This window comes from Papio anubis, chromosome 10 (assembly GCF_008728515.1).
Source record: "Papio anubis isolate 15944 chromosome 10, Panubis1.0, whole genome shotgun sequence".
Taxonomy (NCBI): Eukaryota; Metazoa; Chordata; class Mammalia; order Primates; family Cercopithecidae; genus Papio; species Papio anubis.
Window position 1 is genome coordinate 114,079,878 of NC_044985.1, and position 23,437 is coordinate 114,103,314.

At 44.0% G+C, this 23,437-nt stretch overlaps 1 protein-coding gene across 27 annotated transcripts in view; it reads left to right on the forward strand.

Moving 5' to 3' along the window:
• Window positions 1-23,437, forward strand: part of SP140 (SP140 nuclear body protein) — a 92,618-nt gene that overhangs the window by 65,621 nt on the left and 3,560 nt on the right. For 26 of the 27 annotated variants that reach the window (XM_031651564.1, XM_031651579.1, XM_031651570.1 and 23 more), the window contains 4 exons: window positions 430-477; window positions 3,587-3,628; window positions 22,454-22,569; window positions 23,266-23,374. In XM_031651564.1, the coding sequence (XP_031507424.1) occupies window positions 430-477; window positions 3,587-3,628; window positions 22,454-22,569; window positions 23,266-23,374 (315 nt within the window). Of the gene's footprint in view, window positions 1-429; window positions 478-3,586; window positions 3,629-4,897; window positions 7,005-22,453; window positions 22,570-23,265; window positions 23,375-23,437 lie in introns of those variants that run through there. The other variant, XM_031651587.1, reaches the window with a different exon arrangement.

Here is a 23,437-nt window from a genome sequence, read left to right on the forward strand (position 1 = left end):
TCTGTAGACCCCTTTAGGTTTTCCCATCTTCATGTGCCCAAGATTGATCAGAGTTACTGATACTCAGTAGCAGCCAATAAGTGTGTGCTGCTTGGATAGCTGTGGTGTAGGGACTCCAGCTGGAGTGGCACTGGTGGGACTGGAAAAGAGGTGATAGGTGGTATGAGATTGTGAAGGAAAACCTCTTAGAACTTAGGAAAGAAGCACAAGAGAAGGGAAAATGGTCCTGAAGATGCTTTTCTGGCTTCTATTGATTGAAGTCTAGAAGAAGCACAGGTGAAGAGAGGGAGATGGTTTCTCATTAGACACCCTGGGTTTGAGCTGGCAGTGGAACACTCAGGTAGAAATATTTGGGAGGAGGTTGGAAATGCCAGACTCACAAAACAGAAACACAGGCTGACCATATACCTGAATCTTTTTGTCTTTCAGAATGGATTTCTGCCTAATCCTCCAAGAATATATTCCAGGGAAAAAAAGGTGATTATTACATAGCTTTCTACAGCTTCATGTCACATAACTGATTTAACATGCACAAAATCTTATTTTATGGGGTCTGAAACTGGGTAAATATAATTAAGCTTTCACCTTCATCACTACCCACCTTAAAATACACTTTGCATGTATTCCTTCAGAGTTGCTAATTTTCAATGCTAAATATATATAAAGCTAGGTCCTCTTTGGATCAATCATTTCATATGAAGATGATAAGGAGCCATCAAAATGGACCTCCTGGATGTGTTTTAGCAATAGATGCAGATGTTTTAAGGGTGCAACTTTCCAAAGTTGGAAAGTCAAGCATGGTCATGGGATACATAAAATATTTCATAATAAGGTGAGAGGATCATCTTCAACTCAAAATTCAGATTTTTTTCATTGAAGTTACTATTTTCTAACTTTAGTGAAATAGGATGGAGCAGATGTTTGCTCACATCCATTTGAGACATACATGAAACCATATATCATTTCATGAAATAGGCAACAAAAAGAATATTTCTTTTCTGATCCTTCACATTCTCTTTCACCTTCCAAAAAAATGTACACACAGACACACAGAATGTCTTCTCAAGATGAAATTATTTCCTGTTACCACAATGGTGCCACCGAGGACAAAGATCTCCAGAGGCAAATGTATTTTATAGGAGGGGCTGACCAGGAAAATCTTTTATGTTGATGCCACCTCTTTGGCTCTACCAGAGGGACTGTGCCGACCTGCTTTTTATCTGTGAAAGTGATTTTTCCCTCTCTTGAAGAACTCAACAAACAAATAGATTAAGTGCAGTGTAGATTCAGGACAAGGTGATATTTTTCCAAGACTGGGTTTGAATGAGAAGCTGAGGAGGGGGAAGAGAAAAATATCATCCTTATGCACTTCAGGTAGAAATGCACATTCAAGACATTCACAGATTTCTAAAACAGCTCACACATAGCTAGCCACTGAGCTTCATATTCCACTGGGAACCTGGGATTCAGGTGTTTATATGATCAGATATACTGGCTGATTTGAATTCTCAGTCACTGAGATATTTCATCCACTGGGTTTCCCAAAGGGAAACTATTATGTACCTATTCAGTGAGTACACTAAACACTAGCATCTCTACCTTTCCCCAGGTGCCAAGAGTAACTCAGCCTGGATGACCCAAATGAGCTGGACATTTCCAACCAACCGACTCTCCCTCTCTTCTGGGGTGCAACACTTAGCAGCAACAAGCTGCAGTTGCCTCTATATGTTGTGTCTCCTCATGGGGAGAACAGAACGCCCCTTAAGTGGCAGATCCACGATCCATTATGAACTCCATGGGTCCTCTGTGCCTCTCAGAGCTTCTGGCAGGGCCATTTGGCTTTGGGAAATTTCAGTGTCACTACCAGTGCCACATGATGGCATCTTAGCTCATGACAAGGGCCACATAAACCTTTTGGTCCAGCTGAGGTATTGTAAAACAATCTGATACACTCACCCAGAATAATCATTGTATGCTAATGTTTGCTTGAGGGCCTCCAGTAATTTCTAAGTGAAAAAATATTCATTTATTCACCCATTCAACATATGATTATCAAGTACCTATGAAATGCCAATGACCATTACAGAAGATTGAACTCAAAAATTATTTCAGCCAAGCATGGTCACTTAAGCCTATAATGCCAGCGTTTTGAGAGGCTGAGATGGGAATATCATTTAAGCCCAGGAATTTGAGACCAACATGAACAACATAGTGAGATACCATCTCTACCAATAAAAGAAAAACAAAAAAATTACCCCGGCATTATGGTGCACACCTGTGGTCCCACCTACACAGGAGACTGAGGTGGGAAGATCACTTGAGCCTGGGAGGTTTTCAAAGCTGTAGTGAGCTGTGATTTCATAATAGCACTCCAGCCTAGGTGACAGAGTGAGACTGTCTCAAAAAAAAAAGTTTTAAATTTATTGTCAACATGAATGAATTACAACTGGGTTGGGTTGGAGATTCTAGGCCAGTCAGAGAGGCATTCAGTGACAAGGTCACCTCTCAAGTGCTTGTCCTTTGAATCACACTTGTTTATGGCCTCTGGTCCCTGGGCTACAGATAGAAGCTAAAGCTGCCTGTATCCCAGAAGGGAAGGATGCCAAGTCATGCAATGGATATCCAAAAGCCATCTAAATAAATATAGTGGGTTACCTCTGAAAAGTCAGTCAACCTGACATCTTTTTGTGATTTGGATAGAAGGGAGAGCGGGAGACTTTCAGGAAAAAGAGCTACAGCACAGAGGATCTTGGAGGCATTTTATCACTAGGGCTGTGTCCCTAGGGGAGCTGCAAAAAGCAGTGTTCTTCTTCTCTGGGACACTGCATAGCCTCCAGGACTCTGGGCCCTGTGATCCCAGGAGGCTGTGGGGGATAAGTCCTCAGCCTGATTATTATTGCAACTCTTCTGGGTGGGATGATACAAAGGCCAAGTTTAGGAAATATGCCTGAGGGCCCCTTGGAGTAAGAGGACAAGTAGTTTCTCTGAATTGGCCTGTGCAAACTAGGTCCAGACTCCCTACAGGGAATGGGACTTGCATTGGGCTGAGCAGTAGTACTTGGGCACTTTTTATTCTCTCAGTAGATATATAGGCCCCCAAAATCAGATATGAGGTAAAGGGAAGGCTGTTTAAAAAAAAAAAAACTTTAGACAAAATAAAATTTATAGCATTTATTTGAGCAAAGAGCGATTCATGAATTGGGCAGCACTCAGAGCAAGGAGAGGTTCAGAGAACTCTGCTGCAGCAGCCCAGACAGTGAGGCCAACAAAGGAGTAAGTCAGGAAAACTAAATTTACTGGCTTATCATGGAAAGATGGTAATTAGAGGTTAGATGGCAGATTCTAGTTGGTAAAGTCTCTAGTTTCATTTTATTGTTTATATCAGGTTTCAGTTTGCTTACTTAGGAACTTAAACCACTGGAGCCATCCCAGTCTGCAGGTCTTCTTCTCATCTTCTTCTCTTCTCAATTATTTTTTTACACTGGTTCCTGAATCCCTTCAAAGATGACTATTTAAATTTAAACAAATGATAGATGGAAACATTACATTCAATATTGTAAATCAATCTTTCTGTTTTTTTCAACAGAGAATACTGAAGTCTCACAACAATACTTCAGTTGACCCTTGTGTAAGTATAAATTCTGAACTATGACCCCCAGAATATTCCACTCCTTTCTCCAGGGATATGTTCTGTGTCATGACTGCTGTTCCCTGAAGCATGTTCAGTCTCAGTTGGAGTATGTTGCTGTGTGTGATGACCAAAGAATGCCAGATGCATCACCCAAGCCAGGTAGATGTGCCTGGGCCTTGGATGTCTCAGTGTGAAAGCACCCTTTCCATCTGTTTCAGTAGAAACCTTCCAATGTCCTTATTTATTTCCCCTGGAAAGTGAGTGTAGGAGACTGAGCTCTATACCACTGAGGTCTCTTGAGACAGAGCTTGAAGTGGTAATGAGTAGGGCTGGCCTGGTGAGTAAGGGGAAGGAGCAAATGTGAAAGGATAATAGCATTTTCAAGTAAGGGGTGTGGGTGAAAGGGAAAGTCCCCAGAATGTACTCCAAGTTGCAGGTAGAGCTGAAGATGGTCATAAGCATCAGCCAGAAGGAACAGGCCAGGTTGGGCTATTATGTTCAAGGTGTGGATCCTGCCATTAGCCCTGTAAAGGAGTACATACAGGGTGAGGGGTCCTTTACAGAGCTCCTATGGATGGTCTCAGGTAAGCCGTTAGCATGCTGAGCTGGTTAGGACTGAAACCAGCATGACCTAGTAAATCCTGAGGCATTTTAACTCAACTGCTTATCTGGTGCTCAGTACTAAGCAACCCTTCTGATTCCATGGCCCCATCCATTCTCTGCTTGCTATATGACTGCCTGTTTTGGGTTCTGCCAAAATCATGGATGAGTCCCTTCTCTAAATGAAATCATGGTTTGATTCTTTTCATTGCAATGAGATGTCTGTTTTAGGCAGGGTCACCTTCTTGCACAACTCTGGGGGACAGCACTCACATAGAATATCAGCAATAGCACTGACACATGATACTTAACAGAGGAGGGATGCTCAAGTAGTTTTATATGCACTTTACCTCCAAAGCAATCCTCCAACAAGATTTAGGTCTTATCCACACTAATTTTGATGTCCGGCCAACTGAGGGACTTTTCAACAGTTAAAACAGCCCTAGAAGTCAGTGTTTGTGTGGTTGATTTTGGATGAACTAGGCATGGAGGTTTAGGTTTCACATCCCACAGCCAGATATGTGTGGGGAGAAGAGGGAAACAGTTCCAGCAAAGGTATGGTCACTGTTAATAATTTTTCCAAGGCCAGTAACAACATTGACTTGTTATATCCCCATGCCTCCATAACCAGACTTTGCTCAGGTTGAATCTCGTGTTGTCCTGCAGCCTGGAATCACTTGAAGAGCTTTAAAAGAATATTGTTTCCTGGATCTCCCTTCTGGGGAAATTCTAATTTAATCATTCTGGACTACGTATGACTTGAACATTAGGATTTTTTTTAAGATCCTCAGATGTACCAATTCTGATATATAGAATTGCCTATTCTGTCACCTAAAGAAGAATATCAGTGCCTGTGCCTCAACCCTGACCCAGTGATTCAGAATCCCTGGTGTTGGGTTCAGGACATTAGCATTTTACATACTCTCCTGAGATGAGTCTAATGTACAGCCAGACCAACAACAAAAGAACCAGAGAAATCAAATCTCTTCTTGAAAAGATATGGGTTTGGAGAACAAAATGGCAGATAGGAGGCAGGACTAACTTGCATCTCCTACTCGGATGGACAGAACAGCATGTTGAGACTCACATTGTGAACTTTTGCTCCAAGAACCACTGCAGGAATATACCAGCAAAACTGAAGGAAGTCACACACCCTTTAAAAGAAGTGGCTTGCCACTGCGAACTCTGTGAGACAGCCGAAAAACTGTGAGTTCTCAAAGTGTGAGAGGGAAAAGGTCCACCTCTGAACACATATCCTCACTGGGGAACCTGGAAATCCGGATCACGGGAGAAGGATTTCACCTAACCTAGAGCTGAAATGAATTTGGAGAGCCGAGTGAAATGTAAAAGCAGAATAAGCAGCAGGAAGAGGTGCCTTCCCCAAGGACCCCTATAGGCGCTTCGGTCCCCAGGGAAGCCATTTCTGACTTTATCTCACAGGAGTCCTTGCGGAGAGCAGCCAGTACAATTTGGGGAGAGCCATGGGGAGAAGGAGGCTTCCAGCTGAACTTTGTGATAATTTTGACCAAGCACAAATTTTCCTGGTCAGAATCTGGGGGTGTGAACCTGAAGTACAGATATAAACACAGAAGCCATGGCAGGCAGGGAGGGGTGAGACCTGAAAGCCCTGCTTGCTTTCTCAGTGGGGACGCTTGTTGCTGGGGCAAGATCTTAGCTCCAGGCAAAGGAGGCTTGGATATAAATTTGGCTCTCTTGGCTGTTGGGCACCATAGCGGGCATGAGACTGGCCTTGCTGGCTGCCTGGGTGCTGAGTGAAGCCTGTCACTGCCGGCTTCCCTCACGTATCTGGTGAACTGTATGAAGCAGCAGAGGCAGTCATAATCCCCTCTGGAATATAACTCCATTAGCCTGCAAGCCACCCACCTCATCCCCCACAATGGCCGCAGCAAGCCCTGTCTGAGAATCTGAGATCAGACACACCTAACCCTGCCCCCAGCTGATGGTCTTTCTCTACCTGCCCCTGTAGCTGAAGACAAAAGACACGGACTCATGGGAGCTCTATGACCTCACCCATCACCTGAGAAACCCGAATACTTATCTAGTGAACCTAGGTCAAGCTTGTATCCCCCTCATATTACTTGCAGCTGATGGTCTCTTGAAAGTGCCACCTCCTGGCTGAAGGCCAGCCAACTCAAGTCATTACAGCCACTCATAACAGAACCACCTTGCTCCAGGAAGGAGAAAACAACAGCTAATTATACTGCCTGTAACATCCTGGGTAACCAGAGGTCCTGAGTCTGTCCAAGTAGCAACTTCACTGCTAGCATAACCAGCCTTTGAGAAAACCAGCGTACTAAACAAAACTACAACCAAGGACTCTTACAGAATCCACTTCACTCCCCTGCTGCCTCCACTGGAGCAGGTGCTGGTACCCATGATTGGGAGAACTGAAGACAGATCACATCACAGGACCCTTTGCAGATACTCCCCAGTACCAGCCCAGAGCCCAGTAGCTCTTCTGGTTGGCTAGACTCAGAAGAGCAATAACAATAACAATAACAGAAGAGCAATAACAATCACAGCAGTTTGGCGCTCAGGAAGCCCCATCCATAGGAGAAGAGGGAGAGCACCAGATCAAGGGATCACCCTGTGGGACAAGAGAATCTGAACAGCAGCGCTTTAGTTTCAGATATTTCCTCTAACATAGTCTACCCAAATGAGAAGGAACCAGAAAAACAATTCTGATAATGACAAAACAAGGTTCTATAACATGCCCAAAAGATCATGTTAGCTCACCAACAATGGATCCAAACCAAGAAGAAATCTCTGAATTGCCAGAAAAAGAATTCAGAAGGTCAATTATTAAGCTACTCAAGGAGGCACCAGACAAAGGTGTAAACCAACTTAAAGGAATTAAAATAATAATACAGGATACGGATGAAAAGTCTCCAGAGAAATAGATATTGTAAATAAAAATCAGTCACAACTTCTGGAAGTGAAAGACATACTTAGAGAAATACAAAATACACTGGAAAGTTTCAACAATAGGCTAGAACAAGTAGAAGATGAACTACAGGACTCGAAGACAAGGCTCTCAACCCAATCCAACAAAGAAAAAAGAACTTTTGAAAAAATGAACAAAGCCTCCACGAAGTTTAGGATTATGATAAATGACCAAACCTAAGAGTAATTGGTGTTCCTCAGCAAGAAATCTAAAAGTTTGGAAAACATATTTGAGGGAATAATCAAATAAAACGTTGCTGGCCTTTCTAGAGATTTAGACATCCAAATACAAGAAGCTCAAAGAACATTTGGAAAATTCATCACAAAAAGATAATCACTCAGGCAAAGAGTCATCAGATTATCTAAAGTCAAGATGAAGGAAAGAATCTATGAGGCAAAAACATCAGCTAAACTACAAAGGAAAACTTATCAGATTAACAGCAGATTTCTCAGCAGAAACCCTACAAACTAGAAGGGATTGGGATCCTATCTTTAGCCTCCTTAAGCAAAATGATTATCAGCCAAGAATTTTTGTATCCAAGAAACTAAGCTTCATAAACGAAGGAAAGTTAAAGTCTTTTTCAGACAAACAAATGCTGACAGAATTCAACACTACTAAGCCAGTACTACAAGAACTGCTAAAAGGAGTTATAAATCTTAAAACAATACATCAAAATATACCAAAATAGAACCCCCTAAAGCATAAATATCACAGGGCCTATTAAAAAATAACACAATGAAAAAAATTAGGTATTCAGGCAACAATTAGCATGATGAATAGAATAGTATCTCACATCTCAATACTAATGTTGAATGTAAATGGCCTAAATTCTTCACTTAAAAGATACAGAATGGCAGAATGGATAGGAATTTACCAGGCACATACCTGCTATCTTCAAGAGACTCACCTAACACATAAGGACTCACATAAACTTAAGACAAAGGGGTGAAAAAAGATATTCCACGCAAATGGACAGCAAAAGTGAGCAGGAGTCGGTATTCTTACATCATACAAAGCAGACTTTAAAGCAACAACAGTTAAAAAAGACAAAGAGGGACATCATATAATGATAAAAGGACTAGTCCAACAGGATACTAGCACAATCCTAAATATATATGCACCTAATAGTGGAGTTCCCAAATTTATAAAATAATTACTCACTTTGGGAGGCCAAGGTGGGCAGATCACAAAGTCAGGAGATCAAGACCATCCTGGCTAATGCAGTGAAACCTCACCTCCACTAAAAATACAAAAAAAAAAAAAAATTAGCCAGGCATGGTGGTGGGCACCTGTACTCCCAGCTACTCAGGAAGCTGAGGCAGGAGAATGGCGTGAACCCAGGAGGTGGAGCTTGCACTGAGCCGAGATTGCATCACTGCACTCCAGCCTGGGCGACAGAGCGAGACTCCATTGCAAAAACAAAAACAAAAACAATTACTGGAATAGAAACAGCTCCAGTCTCCAACTCCCAGCGCGAGCGACACAGAAGACCTATGATTTCTGCATTTTCAACTGAGGTACTGGGTTCATCTCACTAGGGAGTGCCGGATAATCGGTGCTGGTCAGCTGCTGCAGCCCAACCAGCGAGAGCTAAAGCAGGGCGAGGCATCGCCTCACCTGGGAAGTGCAAGGGGGAAGGGAATCCCTTTTCCTAGCCAGGGGAACTGAGACACACAACACCTGGAAAATCAGGTAACTCCCACCCCAATACTGCACTTTAAGCAAACAGGCACACCAGGAGATTATATCCCACACCTGGCCGGAGGGTCCCACGCCCACGGAGCCTCCCTCATTGCTAGCACAGCAGTCTGTGATCTAACCACAAGGCAGCAGCGAGGCTGGGGGAGGGGCGCCCACCATTGCTGAGGCTTAAGTAGGTAAACAAAGCCGCTGGGAAGCTCGAACTGGGTGGAGCTCACAGCAGCTCAAGGGAGCCTGCCTGTCTCTGTAGACTCCACCTCTGGGGACAGGGCACAGTTAAACAACAACAAAAGCAGCAGAAACCTCTGCAGACGCAAACGACTCTGTCTGACAGCTTTGAAGAGTGCAATGGATCTCCCAACACGGAGGTTGAGATCTGAGAAGGGACAGACTGCCTGCTCAAGTGGGTCCCTGACCCCTGAGTAGCCTAACTGGGAGACATCCCCCACTAGGGGCAGTCTGACACCCCACACCTCACAGGGTGGAGTACACCCCTGAGAGGAAGCTTCCAAAGCAAGAATCAGACAGGTATTCTATCTTCTGCAGCCTCTGCTGCTGATACCCAGGCAAACAGGGTCTGGAGTGGACCTCAAGCTATCTCCAACAGACCTACAGCTGAGGGTCCTGACTGTTAGAAGGAAAACTATCAAACAGGAAGGACACCTACACCAAAACCCCATCAGTACGTCACCATCATCAAAGACCAGAGCTAGATAAAACCACAAAGATGGGGAAAAAGCAGGACAGAAAAGCTGGAAATCAAAAAATAAGAGCGCATCTCCCCCTGCAAAGGAGCGCAGCTCATCGCCAGCAACGGATCAAAGCTGGACGGAGAATGACTTTGACGAGATGAGAGAAGAAGGCTTCAGTCCATCAAACTTCTCAGAGCTAAAGGAAGAATTACATACCCAGCGCAAAGAAACTAAAAATCTTGAAAAAAAAGTGCAAGAATTGATAGCTAGAGTAATTAATGCAGAGAAGGTCATAAACGAAATGACAGAGATGAAAACCATGACACGAGAAATACGTGACAAATGCACAAGCTTCAGTAACCGACTCGATCAACTGGAAGAAAGAGTATCAGCGATTGAGGATCAAATGAATGAAATGAAGCGAGAAGAGAAACCAAAAGAAAAAAGAAGAAAAAGAAATGAACAAAGCCTGCAAGAAGTATGGGATTATGTAAAAAGACCAAATCTACGTCTGATTGGGGTGCCTGAAAGTGAGGGGGAAAATGGAACCAAGTTGGAAAACACTCTTCAGGATATCATCCAGGAGAACTTCCCCAACCTAGTAGGGCAGGCCAACATTCAAATCCAGGAAATACAGAGAACGCCACAAAGATACTCCTCGAGAAGAGCAACTCCAAGACACATAATTGCCAGATTCACCAAAGTTGAAATGAAGGAAAAAATCTTAAGGGCAGCCAGAGAGAAAGGTCGGGTTACCCACAAAGGGAAGCCCATCAGACTAACAGCAGATCTCTCGGCAGAAACTCTCCAAGCCAGAAGAGAGTGGGGGCCAATATTCAACATTCTTAAAGAAAAGAATTTTAAACCCAGAATTTCATATCCAGCCAAACTAAGTTTCATAAGTGAAGGAGAAATAAAATCCTTTACAGATAAGCAAATGCTTAGAGATTTTGTCACCACTAGGCCTGCCTTACAAGAGACCCTGAAGGAAGCACTCAACATGGAAAGGAACAACCGGTACCAGCCATTGCAAAAACATGCCAAAATGTAAAGACCATCGAGGCTAGGAAGAAACTGCATCAACTAACGAGCAAAATAACCAGTTAATATCATAATGGCAGGATCAAGTTCACACATAACAATCTTAACCTTAAATGTAAATGGACTAAATGCTCCAATTAAAAGACACAGACTGGCAAACTGGATAAAGAGTCAAGACCCATCAGTCTGCTGTATTCAGGAGACCCATCTCACACGCAGAGACATACATAGGCTCAAAATAAAGGGATGGAGGAAGATTTACCAAGCAAATGGAGAACAAAAAAAAGCAGGGGTTGCAATCCTAGTCTCTGATAAAACAGACTTTAAACCATCAAAGATCAAAAGAGACAAAGAAGGCCATTACATAATGGTAAAGGGATCAATTCAACAGGAAGAGCTAACTATCCTAAATATATATGCACCCAATACAGGAGCACCCAGATTCATAAAGCAAGTCCTTAGAGACTTACAAAGAGACTTAGACTCCCATACAATAATAATGGGAGACTTCAACACTCCACTGTCAACATTAGACAGATCAACGAGACAGAAAGTTAACAAGGATATCCAGGAATTGAACTCATCTCTGCAGCAAGCGGACCTAATAGACATCTATAGAACACTCCACCCCAAATCAACAGAATATACATTCTTCTCAGCACCACATCGCACTTATTCCAAAATTGACCACATAATTGGAAGTAAAGCACTCCTCAGCAAATGTACAAGAACATAAATTATAACAAACTGTCTCTCAGACCACAGTGCAATCAAACTAGAACTCAAGACTAAGACACTCAATCAAAACCACTCAACTACATGGAAACTGAACAACCTGCTCCTGAATGACTGCTGTATACATAACGAAATGAAGGCAGAAATAAAGATGTTCTTTGAAACCAATGAGAACAAAGATACAACATACCAGAATCTCTGGGACACATTTAAAGCAGTGTGTAGAGGGAAATTTATAGCACTAAATGCCCACAAGAGAAAGCAGGAAAGATCAAAAATTGACACTCTAACATCGCAATTAAAAGAACTAGAGAAGCAAGAGCAAACACATTCGAAAGCTAGCAGAAGGCAAGAAATAACTAAGATCAGAGCAGAACTGAAGGAGATAGAGACACAAAAAACCCTCCAAAAAATCAATGAATCCAGGAGTTGGTTTTTTGAAAAGATCAACAAAATTGACAGACTGCTAGCAAGACTAATAAAAAAGAAAAGAGAGAAGAATCAAATAGACGCAATAAAAAATGATAAAGGGGGTATCACCACCAACCCCACAGAAATACAAACTACCATCAGAGAATACTATAAACACCTCTACACAAATAAACTAGAAAATCTAGGAGAAATGGATAATTTCCAGGACACTTACACTCTTCCAAGACTAAACCAGGAAGAAGTTGAATCCCTGAATAGACCAATAGCAGGCTCTGAAATTGAGGCAATAATTAATAGCCTGCCAACAAAAAAAGTCCAGGACCAGATGGATTCATAGCTGAATTCTACCAGAGGTACAAAGAGGAGCTGGTACCATTCCTTCTGAAACTATTCCAATCAATAGAAAAAGAGGGAATCCTCCCTAACTCATTTTATGAGGCCAACATCATCCTGATACCAAAGCCTGGCAGAGACACAACAAAAAAAGAGAATTTTAGACCAATATCCCTGATGAACATTGATGCAAAAATCCTCAATAAAATACTGGCAAACCGGATTCAGCAGCACATCAAAAAGCTTATCCACCATGATCAAGTGGGCTTCATCCCTGGGATGCAAGGCTGGTTCAACATTCGCAAATCAATAAACATAATCCAGCATATAAACAGAACCAAAGACAAGAACCACACGATTATCTCAATAGATGCAGAAAAGGCTTTTGACAAAATTCAACAGCCCTTCATGCTAAAAACGCTCAATAAATTCGGTATTGATGGAACGTACCTCAAAATAATAAGAGCTATTTATGGCAAACCCACAGCCAATATCATACTGAATGGGCAAAAACTGGAAAAATTCCCTTTGAAAACTGGCACAAGACAGGGATGCCCTCTCTCACCACTCCTATTAAACATAGTGTTAGAAGTTCTGGCTAGGGCAATCAGGCAAGAGAAAGAAATCAAGGGTATTCAGTTAGGAAAAGAAGAAGTCAAATTGTCCCTGTTTGCAGATGACATGATTGTATATTTAGAAAATCCCATTGTCTCAGCCCAAAATCTCCTTAAGCTGATAAGCAACTTCAGCAAAGTCTCAGGATACAAAATTAATGTGCAAAAATCACAAGCATCCTTATACACCAGTAACAGACAAACAGAGAGCCAAATCATGAATGAACTTCCATTCACAATTGCTTCAAAGAGAATAAGATACCTAGGAATCCAACTTACAAGGGATGTAAAGGACCTCTTCAAGGAGAACTACAAACCACTGCTCAGTGAAATAAAAGAGTACACAAATAAATGGAAGAACATACCATGCTCATGGATAGGAAGAATCAATATCGTGAAAATGCCCATACTGCCCAAGGTTATTTATAGATTCAATGCCATCCCCATCAAGCTACCAATGAGTTTCTTCACAGAATTGGAAAAAACTGCTTTAAAGTTCATATGGAACCAAAAAAGAGCCCACATCTCCAAGACAATCCTAAGTCAAAAGAACAAAGCTGGAGGCATCACGCTACCTGACTTCCAACTATACTACAAGGCTACAGTAACCAAAACAGCATGGTACTGGTACCAAAACAGAGATATAGACCAATGGAACAGAACAGAGTCCTCAGAAATAATACCACACATCTACAGCCATCTGATCTTTGACAAACCTGAGAGAAACAAGAAATGGGGAAAGGATTCCCTATTTAACAAATGGTGCTGGGAAAATTGGCTAGCCATAAGTAGAAAGCTGAAACTGGATCCTTTCCTTACTCCTTATATGAAAATTAATTCAAGATGGATTAGAGACTTAAATGTTAGACCTAATACCATAAAAACCCTAGAAGAAAACCTAGGTAGTACCATTCAGGACGTAGGCATGGGCAAAGACTTCATGTCTAAAACACCAAAAGCAACAGCAACAAAAGCCAAAATTGACAAATGGGATCTAATTGAACTAAAGAGCTTCTGCACAGCAAAAGAAACTACCATCAGAGTGAACAGGCAACCTACAGAATGGGAGAAAATTTTTGCAATCTACTCATCTGACAAAGGGCTAATATCCAGAACCTACAAAGAAGTCAAACAAATTTACAAGAAAAAAACAACCCCATCAAAAAGTGGGCAAAGGATATGAACAGGCATTTCTCAAAAGAAGACATTCATACAGCCAACAGATACATGAAAAAATGCTCATCATCACTGGCCATCAGAGAAATGCAAATCAAAACCACAATGAGATTCCATCTCACACCAGTTAGAATGGCGATCATTAAAAAGTCAGGAAACAACAGGTGCTGGAGAGGATGTGGAGAAATAGGAACACTTTTACACTCTTGGTAGGATTGTAAACTAGTTCAACCATTATGGAAAACAGTATGGCGATTCCTCAAGGATCTAGAACTAGATGTACCATATGACCCAGCCATCCCATTACTGGGTATATACCCAAAGGATTATAAATCATGCTGCTATAAAGATACATGCACACGTATGTTTATTGCGGCACTATTCACAATAGCAAAGACTTGGAATCAACCCAAATGTCCATCAGTGACAGACTGGTTTAAGAAAATGTGGCATATATACACCATGGAATACTATGCAGCCATAAAAAAGGATGAGTTTGTGTCCTTTGTAGGGACATGGATGCAGCTGGAAACCATCATTCTTAGCAAACTATCACAAGAACAGAAAACCAAACACCGCATGTTCTCACTCACAGGTGGGAACTGAACAATGAGATCACTTGGACTCGGGAAGGGGAACATCACACACTGGGGCCTATCATGGGGAGGGGGGAGGGGGGAGGGATTGCATTGGGAGTTATACCTGATGTAAATGACGAGTTGATGGGTGCTGACGAGTTGATGGGTGCAGCACACCAACATGGCACAAATATACATATGTAGCAAACCTGCACTTTATGCACATGTACCCTAGAACTTAAAGTATAATAATAATAAATAAATAAATAAATAAATAAATAAATAAGTGAAAAAAAAAGGAAAAAAAAAAAACAATTACTATTAGACCTAAGAAATGAGATAGATGGCAACAGAATGATACTGGGGGACTTCAGTACTCCGCTGACAGCACTAGACAGGTCATCAAGATAGACAGCCAACCAAGAAACAATGGGCTTAAACTGTACACTAGAACAAGTGAACTTAACAGATATTTACAGAACATTCTACCCAACAACTGCAGAATATACATCCTTTTCATCAGTACGTGGAACATTCTCCAAGATAGACCATATGATAGGCCACATAACAAGTCTCAACAAATTTAAGAAAATTGAAATTATAGCAAGTACTCTCTCAGACCACAGTGGAATAAAATTGGAAATCAGCTCCAAAAGGAACCCTCAAAACCATGCATCTACAAGGAAATTAAATAATCTTCTCCTGAATGATCACTGGGTCCACAATGAAATCAAGACGGAAATGAAAAAATCCTTTGAACTGAACGATAATAGTGACACAACCTATCAAAACCTCCAGGATACAGAAAAAGCAAAGCTAAGAGGAAAGTTCATAGCATTGAATGCCTACATCAAAAAGTCTGAAATAGCACAAATAGACAATCTAAGTTCACACCTGAAGCAACTAGAGAAAGAAGAACAAACCAAACCCAAACCCAGCAGAAGAAAAGACATAACAAAGATCAGAGAAGAACTAAATGAAATTGAAACAAAAAAAAATACCAAAGATATATGAAACAAAAAGCTGGTTCTTTGAAAAGATAAACAAAATTGATACACTATTAGAAAGATTAACTAAGAAAAGACTAGAGAAGATCCAAATAAGCCCAATTAGAAACAAAATGGGAGATATTACAACCAATACCACAGAAATACAGAAGATCACTTAAGGCTACTACGAACACCTTTATGTGCACAAACTAGAAAACCTAGAGGAGATGGATAAGTTCCTGGAAATATACCACCCTCCTAGATTAAAGCAGGCAAAAATAGAAACTCTGAAGAGACCAGTAACAAGCAGTGAGATTGAAATGGTAATTAAAAAATTGCCAACACTAGAAAGGCCAGGACGAGATGACTTCACAACTGAATTCTATCAGACCTTCAAAGGAGATTTGATACCAATCCTACTGAAACTATTCCAAAAGATAGAGAAAGAGGGCATCCTCCCTAAATCATTCTATGAAGCCAGTGTCACCCTAATACCAAAACCAGGAAAGGACATAACAAGCAAAGGAAACTACAGAACAATATTCCTGATGAACATAGATGCAAAAATCCTCAACATAATATGAGCTAACTGAATCTAGCAGCCTATCAGAAAAGATAATCCACCATGATCAAGTGGGCTTCATACCAGGGATGCAGGGATGGTTTAACATACTCATGTCAGTAAATGTGATACACCACATAATCAGAATTAAAAACAAAAATTGTATGACCATCTCAATAAAGACAGCAAAAGCATTGGACAAAATCCAGCACCCTCTTGTGATTAAAACCCTCCACAAAATTGGTATAGAGGGGACATACCTTAAGGTAATAAAAGCCATCTATGACAAACCCATAGCCAACATAATACTGAAATGGGAAAAGTTGAAAGCATTCCCTGTGAGACCTGGAACAAGACAAGGATGCCCACTTTCACCACTTCTGTTCTACATGATACTGGAAGTCCTAGCCAGAGCAATCAGACAAGAGAAGGAAATAAAGGGCATACAAATCAGTGAAGAGGAAGTCAAACTGTTGCTGGTCGCCAATGTGATCGTATACTTAGAAAACCCTAAGGACTCATCCAAAAACCTCCTAGATGTGATAAATGAATTCAGTAAAGCATCAGGATACAAAATCAATGTACACAAATCAATAGCACTGTTACACACTAACAGCGACCAAGCTGAGAATCAAATCAAGAATTCAACCCCTTTTACACTAGCTGCAAAAAAATAAAATACTTACAAATATACCTAACCACGGAGATGAAAGACCTCTACAAGGAAAACTACAAAACACTGCTGAAAGAAATCACAGATGACACAAACAAATGGAAACATGTCCTATGCTCATGGATGGGTAGAGTCAATATTGTGAAAATGATCATACTGCCAATAGCAATCTAGAAATTCAATGCAATTCCCATCAAAATACCATGATCATTTTTCACAGAACTAGAAAAAACAATTCTAAAATTCATATAGAACCAAAAAAGAGCTCATGTAGCCAAAGCAAGACTAAGCACAAAGAACAAACCTGGAGGCATCACATTATCTGACTTCAAACTATACTACAAGGCTATAGTCACCAAAACAGCATAGTCTGGATGTGAGAATATACCAGTACACATAGACCAATGGAACAGAAGAGAGAACTGAGAAATAAAGTAAAATATTTACAGCCAGCTAACCTTTGACAATGCAAACAAAAGCATAAAGAGGGGAAAGGACACCCCATTCAACCAATAGAGCTGGCATAATTGGCAAGCCACATTTAGAAGACTGAAACTGGATCCTCATCTCTCACCTTATACAAAAATCAACTAAAGATGGATCAAAGACTTAAATCTAAGACCTGAAACCATACAAATTCTAGAAAATAACATTGGAAAACCTCTTCTAGACATTGGCTTAGGAAAGCGTTCAGGACCAAAAACGCAAAAGCAAATGCAAGAAAAACAAAGATAAATAGATGAGACTTAATTAAACTAAAAAGCTTCCATACAGAAAAAGAAATAATCAACAGAATAAACAGACAACCCACAGAGTGGGAGAAAATATTTGCAAACTATGCATCCGATGGAGGACTAATATCCAGAATCTACAAGGAACTCAAAGCAGTCAACAAGAAAAAATCAAATAATCCCATCAAAAAGTGGGCTAAGGACATGAATAGACAATTCTCAAAAGAAGATAGAGAAATGGCCAAACAACATGAAAAAATGCTCAACATCACTAATGATCAGGGAAATGCAAATCAAACCCGCAATGCAATACCACCTTACTCCTACAAGAATGGCCATAATTAAAAAATCAAAAACAACAGGTGTTGGCATGGATGTAGTGAAAACAGAACACTTTTACACATCTGGTGGGAATGTAAACTAGTACAGCCACTACGGAAACAGTACAGAGGTTCCTTAAAGAAGTATGAGTAGATCTACCGTTTGATCCAGCAGTCCCACTACTGATGGCAGTGGCGGGCAGTCTGAAGTGGCTGCTGCCATGAAGCTGGCTGCAGTGAGGTGCAGGCACTGGCCATGGGTCCTCCCGTTCAGACACAGAGGCAGGTGATCCCCAGAGCCAGTCGCCCTTGGAGCCCACCTCTGGGAGCCGCTGCAATGGGGCTAGGCCCAGCTCCCCATAGGGAGTGGTCAGGCAGGGAGGGGTGAGCAGAGAGAGGCCCCAAGGCGGAGATGGGCCAGTGGTGGTTTGGCACTTGCACAGGTAGTGTGGAGGTCGGCCCCCAATGCGGAGCAGTGGCCATGCTTCAGGGGCCAGGGTGGGAAGTGGAAGTGGTGTCCACTTCCAGGACCCAGCCAGCAATGCGGCCCCCGCACCCACTCTGCCCTCAGTGCAGGTTCCTGCCCCTCACAGAAGGCTAAACGAAGGGCCGCCAGAGGCTGTGTCCCTAGGATCTGCCCCAAGTTAGAGTGACTGCTGTGACTGGTGCTTTCAGCAGCCAAGACGGGAGGCAATCCGCTCCTGGAGGTTTCCCCCTGGCAGGGTCACGAGCCAGGAGAGGGGGTGCCCCAAGTCGTCCCTGACCCTTGGGGCCACAGGAGGAACTTGAGGCAACATCACCCCTGCCCCAGACCCTGGCCTGGGACTGGCAAGGGCGGGAGCCCCCAACCCAGGCTGCAAGGAGGTAGACAGGGCAGCAGGAATGGCCGCAGGAGCAGCAGTGGCGGCAGTGGATCCCCTGTGCCCTGAGTCAGCTCACTGTGTCGCCCTCACCCCTCACATGGCTGGCAGGACCTGCTCCCAAGCCCAGAGCCTCTATCACAGCCTGGACCTCTCTCCCCGCTGCGTCCTGGGAACCTGCAAGCACCTGGCCAAAGGTGCAGCAAGGACTCACAGAACTGGCCCCTGAGTGTCAGATTCCTTTGTGCGAGGTTGGCTGGGCACTGTGCCACCTGCACCTCATCCACAACTGCTGCAGGAGACACAGAGAAGGGGCATGGCTGAGGCTGCCACACTGCAGAGCCGGGGACAAGCAGGAGCCCTGCCTCCCGAATTGGCAGGGCAGGAGCTCGCCAGGCGCCACTGCAGGTGCCCAGGTCGCAGCTGTAGGCCTGGGCCTCCCAGTGCTCTTGGGGGCCCAGGAGGCCATCCTCCTCCTGCCATGGCAGGCTAGGGTGTGTCTGCTTCTGCTGCCTGACCTCTCCCTGCTCCCAGCACCCGCTGCAATCTTGGAGCGGGGTTGGGGCTGAGCCGGGTGCGGTTGCAGCCCAGTCAGGTGTGTGCATGCTTGGGGCAGAGCTGACACACCAGTCCCCTGCCGCCTGCACCCCTCTGGACTTTGAGTGCTGACAAGCATAGAAGAGAGGCCAAGAATGGGCTGGGGCCAGCTCAGCACTGGCCTGCAAGTGCCCCTTGGGGCAAAGGGCCTGGGCACCATGGGTGCCGGGGGAAGGCAGACAGGCTCCTGGGTGGGAAGGGGCAGGTCCTTGGTGAGGCACCACCTTCAGGCAAGGGAGGGCCTGAAGGCTGGGAACTGGGCTGCCAATCCTGTGGATCAGAGTGGGAACTTGCAACACCTTTCAAAGGTCTGCTCATGGTCACCTATGGACCAATCAGCATACACTTCCCTCTGAAGCTCATAAAAGCTCTACACTCAGTCAGACTTGGAGAGAACATCCTGGACACCCAGGAGCAGAGAGGAGCTTTGCACTCCAGGGACTACCTGCCAGCAGAGAGAAGTCACCCACCCCAGGACCTCCTCCTCTCTGCTGAGGACTGAACACTCATCAGGAAACCCTAGCTGCAGAAAGAAGCTACCCACAGTGGGTCTCTGAGCTGTTCTACTGCTCAGTAAAGCTCCTCTTCATCTTGCTCACCCTCCACTTGTCTATGTCCCTCGTTCTTCCTGGTCGCAGGACAAAAGAACTTGGGATCTGCTGAATGGCGAGGCTAAAAGAGCTGTAACACAAACAGGGCTGAAACATGCCCCTTGATTACCACGTTGTGGGTGAAGAGGAGAGAAGAGCTGCAACCCTTTGGGGACACCAGACCTGGAAACTCCCTGAGCCAGGGCTGTGACACCCTTTTGAAGGCTCTGTGGTTCCTGGCATCTTCAAGCTTCCAGGTGCCACCACATTCCATGGTGCCAGCCATGGAAGCTGCTTGCAGTGTGCCTGGTCCAGACACAGCCTTGCAGAGAGCCAGTGCTCATGCCAGCACCTGGAGTTGCCTGCCCTTATGCAACAGCAGGGCATGTCTGACTGTGTGCAGTGGCTGGACCCCCTGCTTGCTCACACACCCTTCCCCGCTCCATGCCTGACCTGCCCCATGGCAGGCCCTTGGTAGGTGTGGGATCCAGGCCAGTAGCCTGAACCAAGTGCAGCCTGCCAGGCCAAGTGGGTGGAAGCAGCCCAGTGGGTCCAAGCAAAACTCAGGCAAAGGCACCACTGGCTACAGAGGTTTCTAGCAAGAAAAAGCAATACCCCAAGGATTCTGTAACACTACTGGGTATCTACCTAGCAGAAAAAAAAAGTCATTATATGAAAAAGACACTTGCACATGCATGTTTATATATATATATACACACACACACAAACACACACACAAACACACACACACGCACACATACTATGGAATACTACTCAGGTAAAAAAGGAATGCAATAATGACATTCACAGCAACCTGGATGGAGTTGGAGACCATTATTCTAAGTGAAATAACTCAGGAGTGGAAAACCAAACAACGTATGTTCTCACTTACAAGTTGGAGCTAAGCTATGAGGATGCAAAGGCATAAGGATGATACAATGGGCCTTGGGGACTGAGAGGGAAGGATGGAAGGAGGGTGAGGGGTAAAAGACTACACATTGGGTACAGTGTACACTGCTCTTGTGATGAGTGCACCAAAATCTCAAAAACCACCACTAAAAAAATTATCCATGTAACCAAAAAACACCTGTTCCCCCAAAACTATTGAAATAATATTAAGGATTCGACGTATTTAAATGTTTGGTACTTCATTCCCACCCTAGCGTTTTGGAGATGGTGGAACACACAACATCTGACACTGGACAGATGAGATTGACAGCAGTTTATGAGTCACATTTACTCAGTAGCCCGGTGGGGGAGGGCAGGCATCCCACACCACACAGGGCCACATGGGGGCTGCGCTCAGGAACAGAGGAAACAGTCAGTGGCTATGGAGGGTGGGCTGTCCCCTGCTTCCAGAGGGAGAGTGTGATTGGCTGATTTGAATAATTCCATGACTGGCAGGGAATTGAAATCAGCTCTTCAAAAATAAGCAGAGGGTGCAAGCAGTCCTCTTGATCAGAAGTGTTGGTAGGAAACCTTATCTGCAGGAGCAGAGCCAGGGGAGAACTTGTAGATAGACCATTCTAGGCCCTCCCAGTGTTACCAGATGTCCAGGCTGCACATAATATTGAACTCTAATTTTAGTCCTCACAGCACTTTTCCCTTGAACGACAAAGGGCTCAGTCACAGACCGGTTCTTTGTCATAAATACACATGCATTTGTCTACAATACAGCCTCTACGTATTGGTCTCTATATTTGCTCTATAAATTCTGTTGGTTTTTAATGACTGGGATTTGCTCCACAACACATGAATGCAAATACTATCATATTTTAACTTCCCCAAATCAAATTAAATCTGGCTGAAGGTCTCATATATTGAGACTGGTGAGAAATAGAGAATTAGCTGATTTCCCATTCTTTTTATAGAACAAAGCACCAGCTCTTTTATGGGCCCAGGAAATGAGGAGAGGGCCTCCATCTTCAACACTGTATGGTGCTGTTACCACTGTCCTTGGCCATTAGAGATGGCACCTTCGCACCTTACAATCCAGGTTAGCTAAGTCATGGGAGATCATCTGCCAGGCTCCCAGAGCCGAAGAGCTCTGTGCTCCCTGTGGTCCACGTGGTCATCTGTACCCACGGTCCTTCCCCCTCAGAGGTCAGTGTAGAGCCCTCCAGGCGCAAAACCTACAGTCTAGGAACCCCTAACTAGGCCCTCTCTTCAACTCATGGGGAACTTATGGCCAAGAATATGGCATGTGATGATATCTCAGAAGCTTATTCTATCATATGTAATTCTCTGAGTCTCCTTTTCACCAGCTGATTTGTGGTATAGGCAAATGGATTTAACACTTTATTTGAAAACCTGGTTTTATCTGCAGCATAATACAATTATTCAGATTCCTATAAAATCACCATCTTGCTTTGTTGCTAGTCTTCCTGCATTACAAACTCTGGTTTTATAAGGAAAACGTTTTTATTCTGACACATACCCCTGCCTCCTGAACTTCACTGCAGACCAGGATTTGCTCTGAGATCTCCCTGCCATGCTTTTCCTTCATATCCCAGGGAGAAGCATACGCCTGTCCACACAGACTCACACATAGGCAGTGTGTTCTAGATGCCCAGAGGGGTGGCCTTCCTGAATCTTGCGGTTCCCAGTGACGTGGACACTGTTTTACCTTCTAGATGAGAAACTTGGATGAGTGTGAGGTGTGCCGGGACGGAGGGGAGCTGTTCTGTTGTGACACTTGTTCAAGAGTCTTCCATGAGGACTGTCACATCGCGCCTGTGGAAACTGAGAGGTGAGTGACATGCAGGCGCCTCTCCTTCCTCCTTTAAGGGACCTTCCGCCTGCCATGCGCACTCTCCAGCAGAGCGCCCACTTGTGTCTAGATGGGGAAGGAGCAGGTTCGTCGGGTACTGGGACCGAGCAGTGTGTTCAGAGATTAGCGGGAGACTCTGGCAGCAGGAGGTTCATGTTCTCTGTGCTCTCAGGGACCCGCCTCTGATATGCTGAGGCCAGTGCTGGGGACCCTTTGCCTACATACTGGCCTTGTCCTTCAAGTTTTGCAGCAGGGTGGGTTGGAGACAAGAAGCGCCAGTTGTTTATATTTTGTGCTTATTTATACAAGACAGGTAGCACAGTCTCATTGGGCTGATGGAGGCCTGAGGTCCCTGGAGCTGAAAGCCCAGTTTCTGAAACTCAGGCCTGGCAGGCAGGGCTGCCTGCGCTCCCAGCAGCTCAGACAGGGAAAGGAGAGTCCACACTCATGGTGACACCACCTTCCTGAGGATTCCTGCCTGCTGCTACCACTGATGCAAGGGAAAGGCCAATGGCTGGAGATCCCATGTGTGAATCCTGCATACTCTGGGGGGTATTCTCCTCCCTCCCATGGCTGAGGCCATTGGCCATTCCTGAAGGAAGACAGTGGCAGCCACAGGAATAGTGGCTGTTTCCAGGGTCCCTGCCCTCTGCTCACCCATGTCCAATCTCTCAGGACCCCGTGGAGTTGCATCTTCTGCAGGATGAAGGAGTCTTCAGGAAGCCAACAGTGTTGTCAGGAATCTGAGGTCCTGGAGAGGCAGATGTGTCCGCAGGAACAGTTGGTAAGTCAGATGCAAACCCCAAGCTTTCTCCTTTCCCCTCACACATGAGCACCATGAACAAGC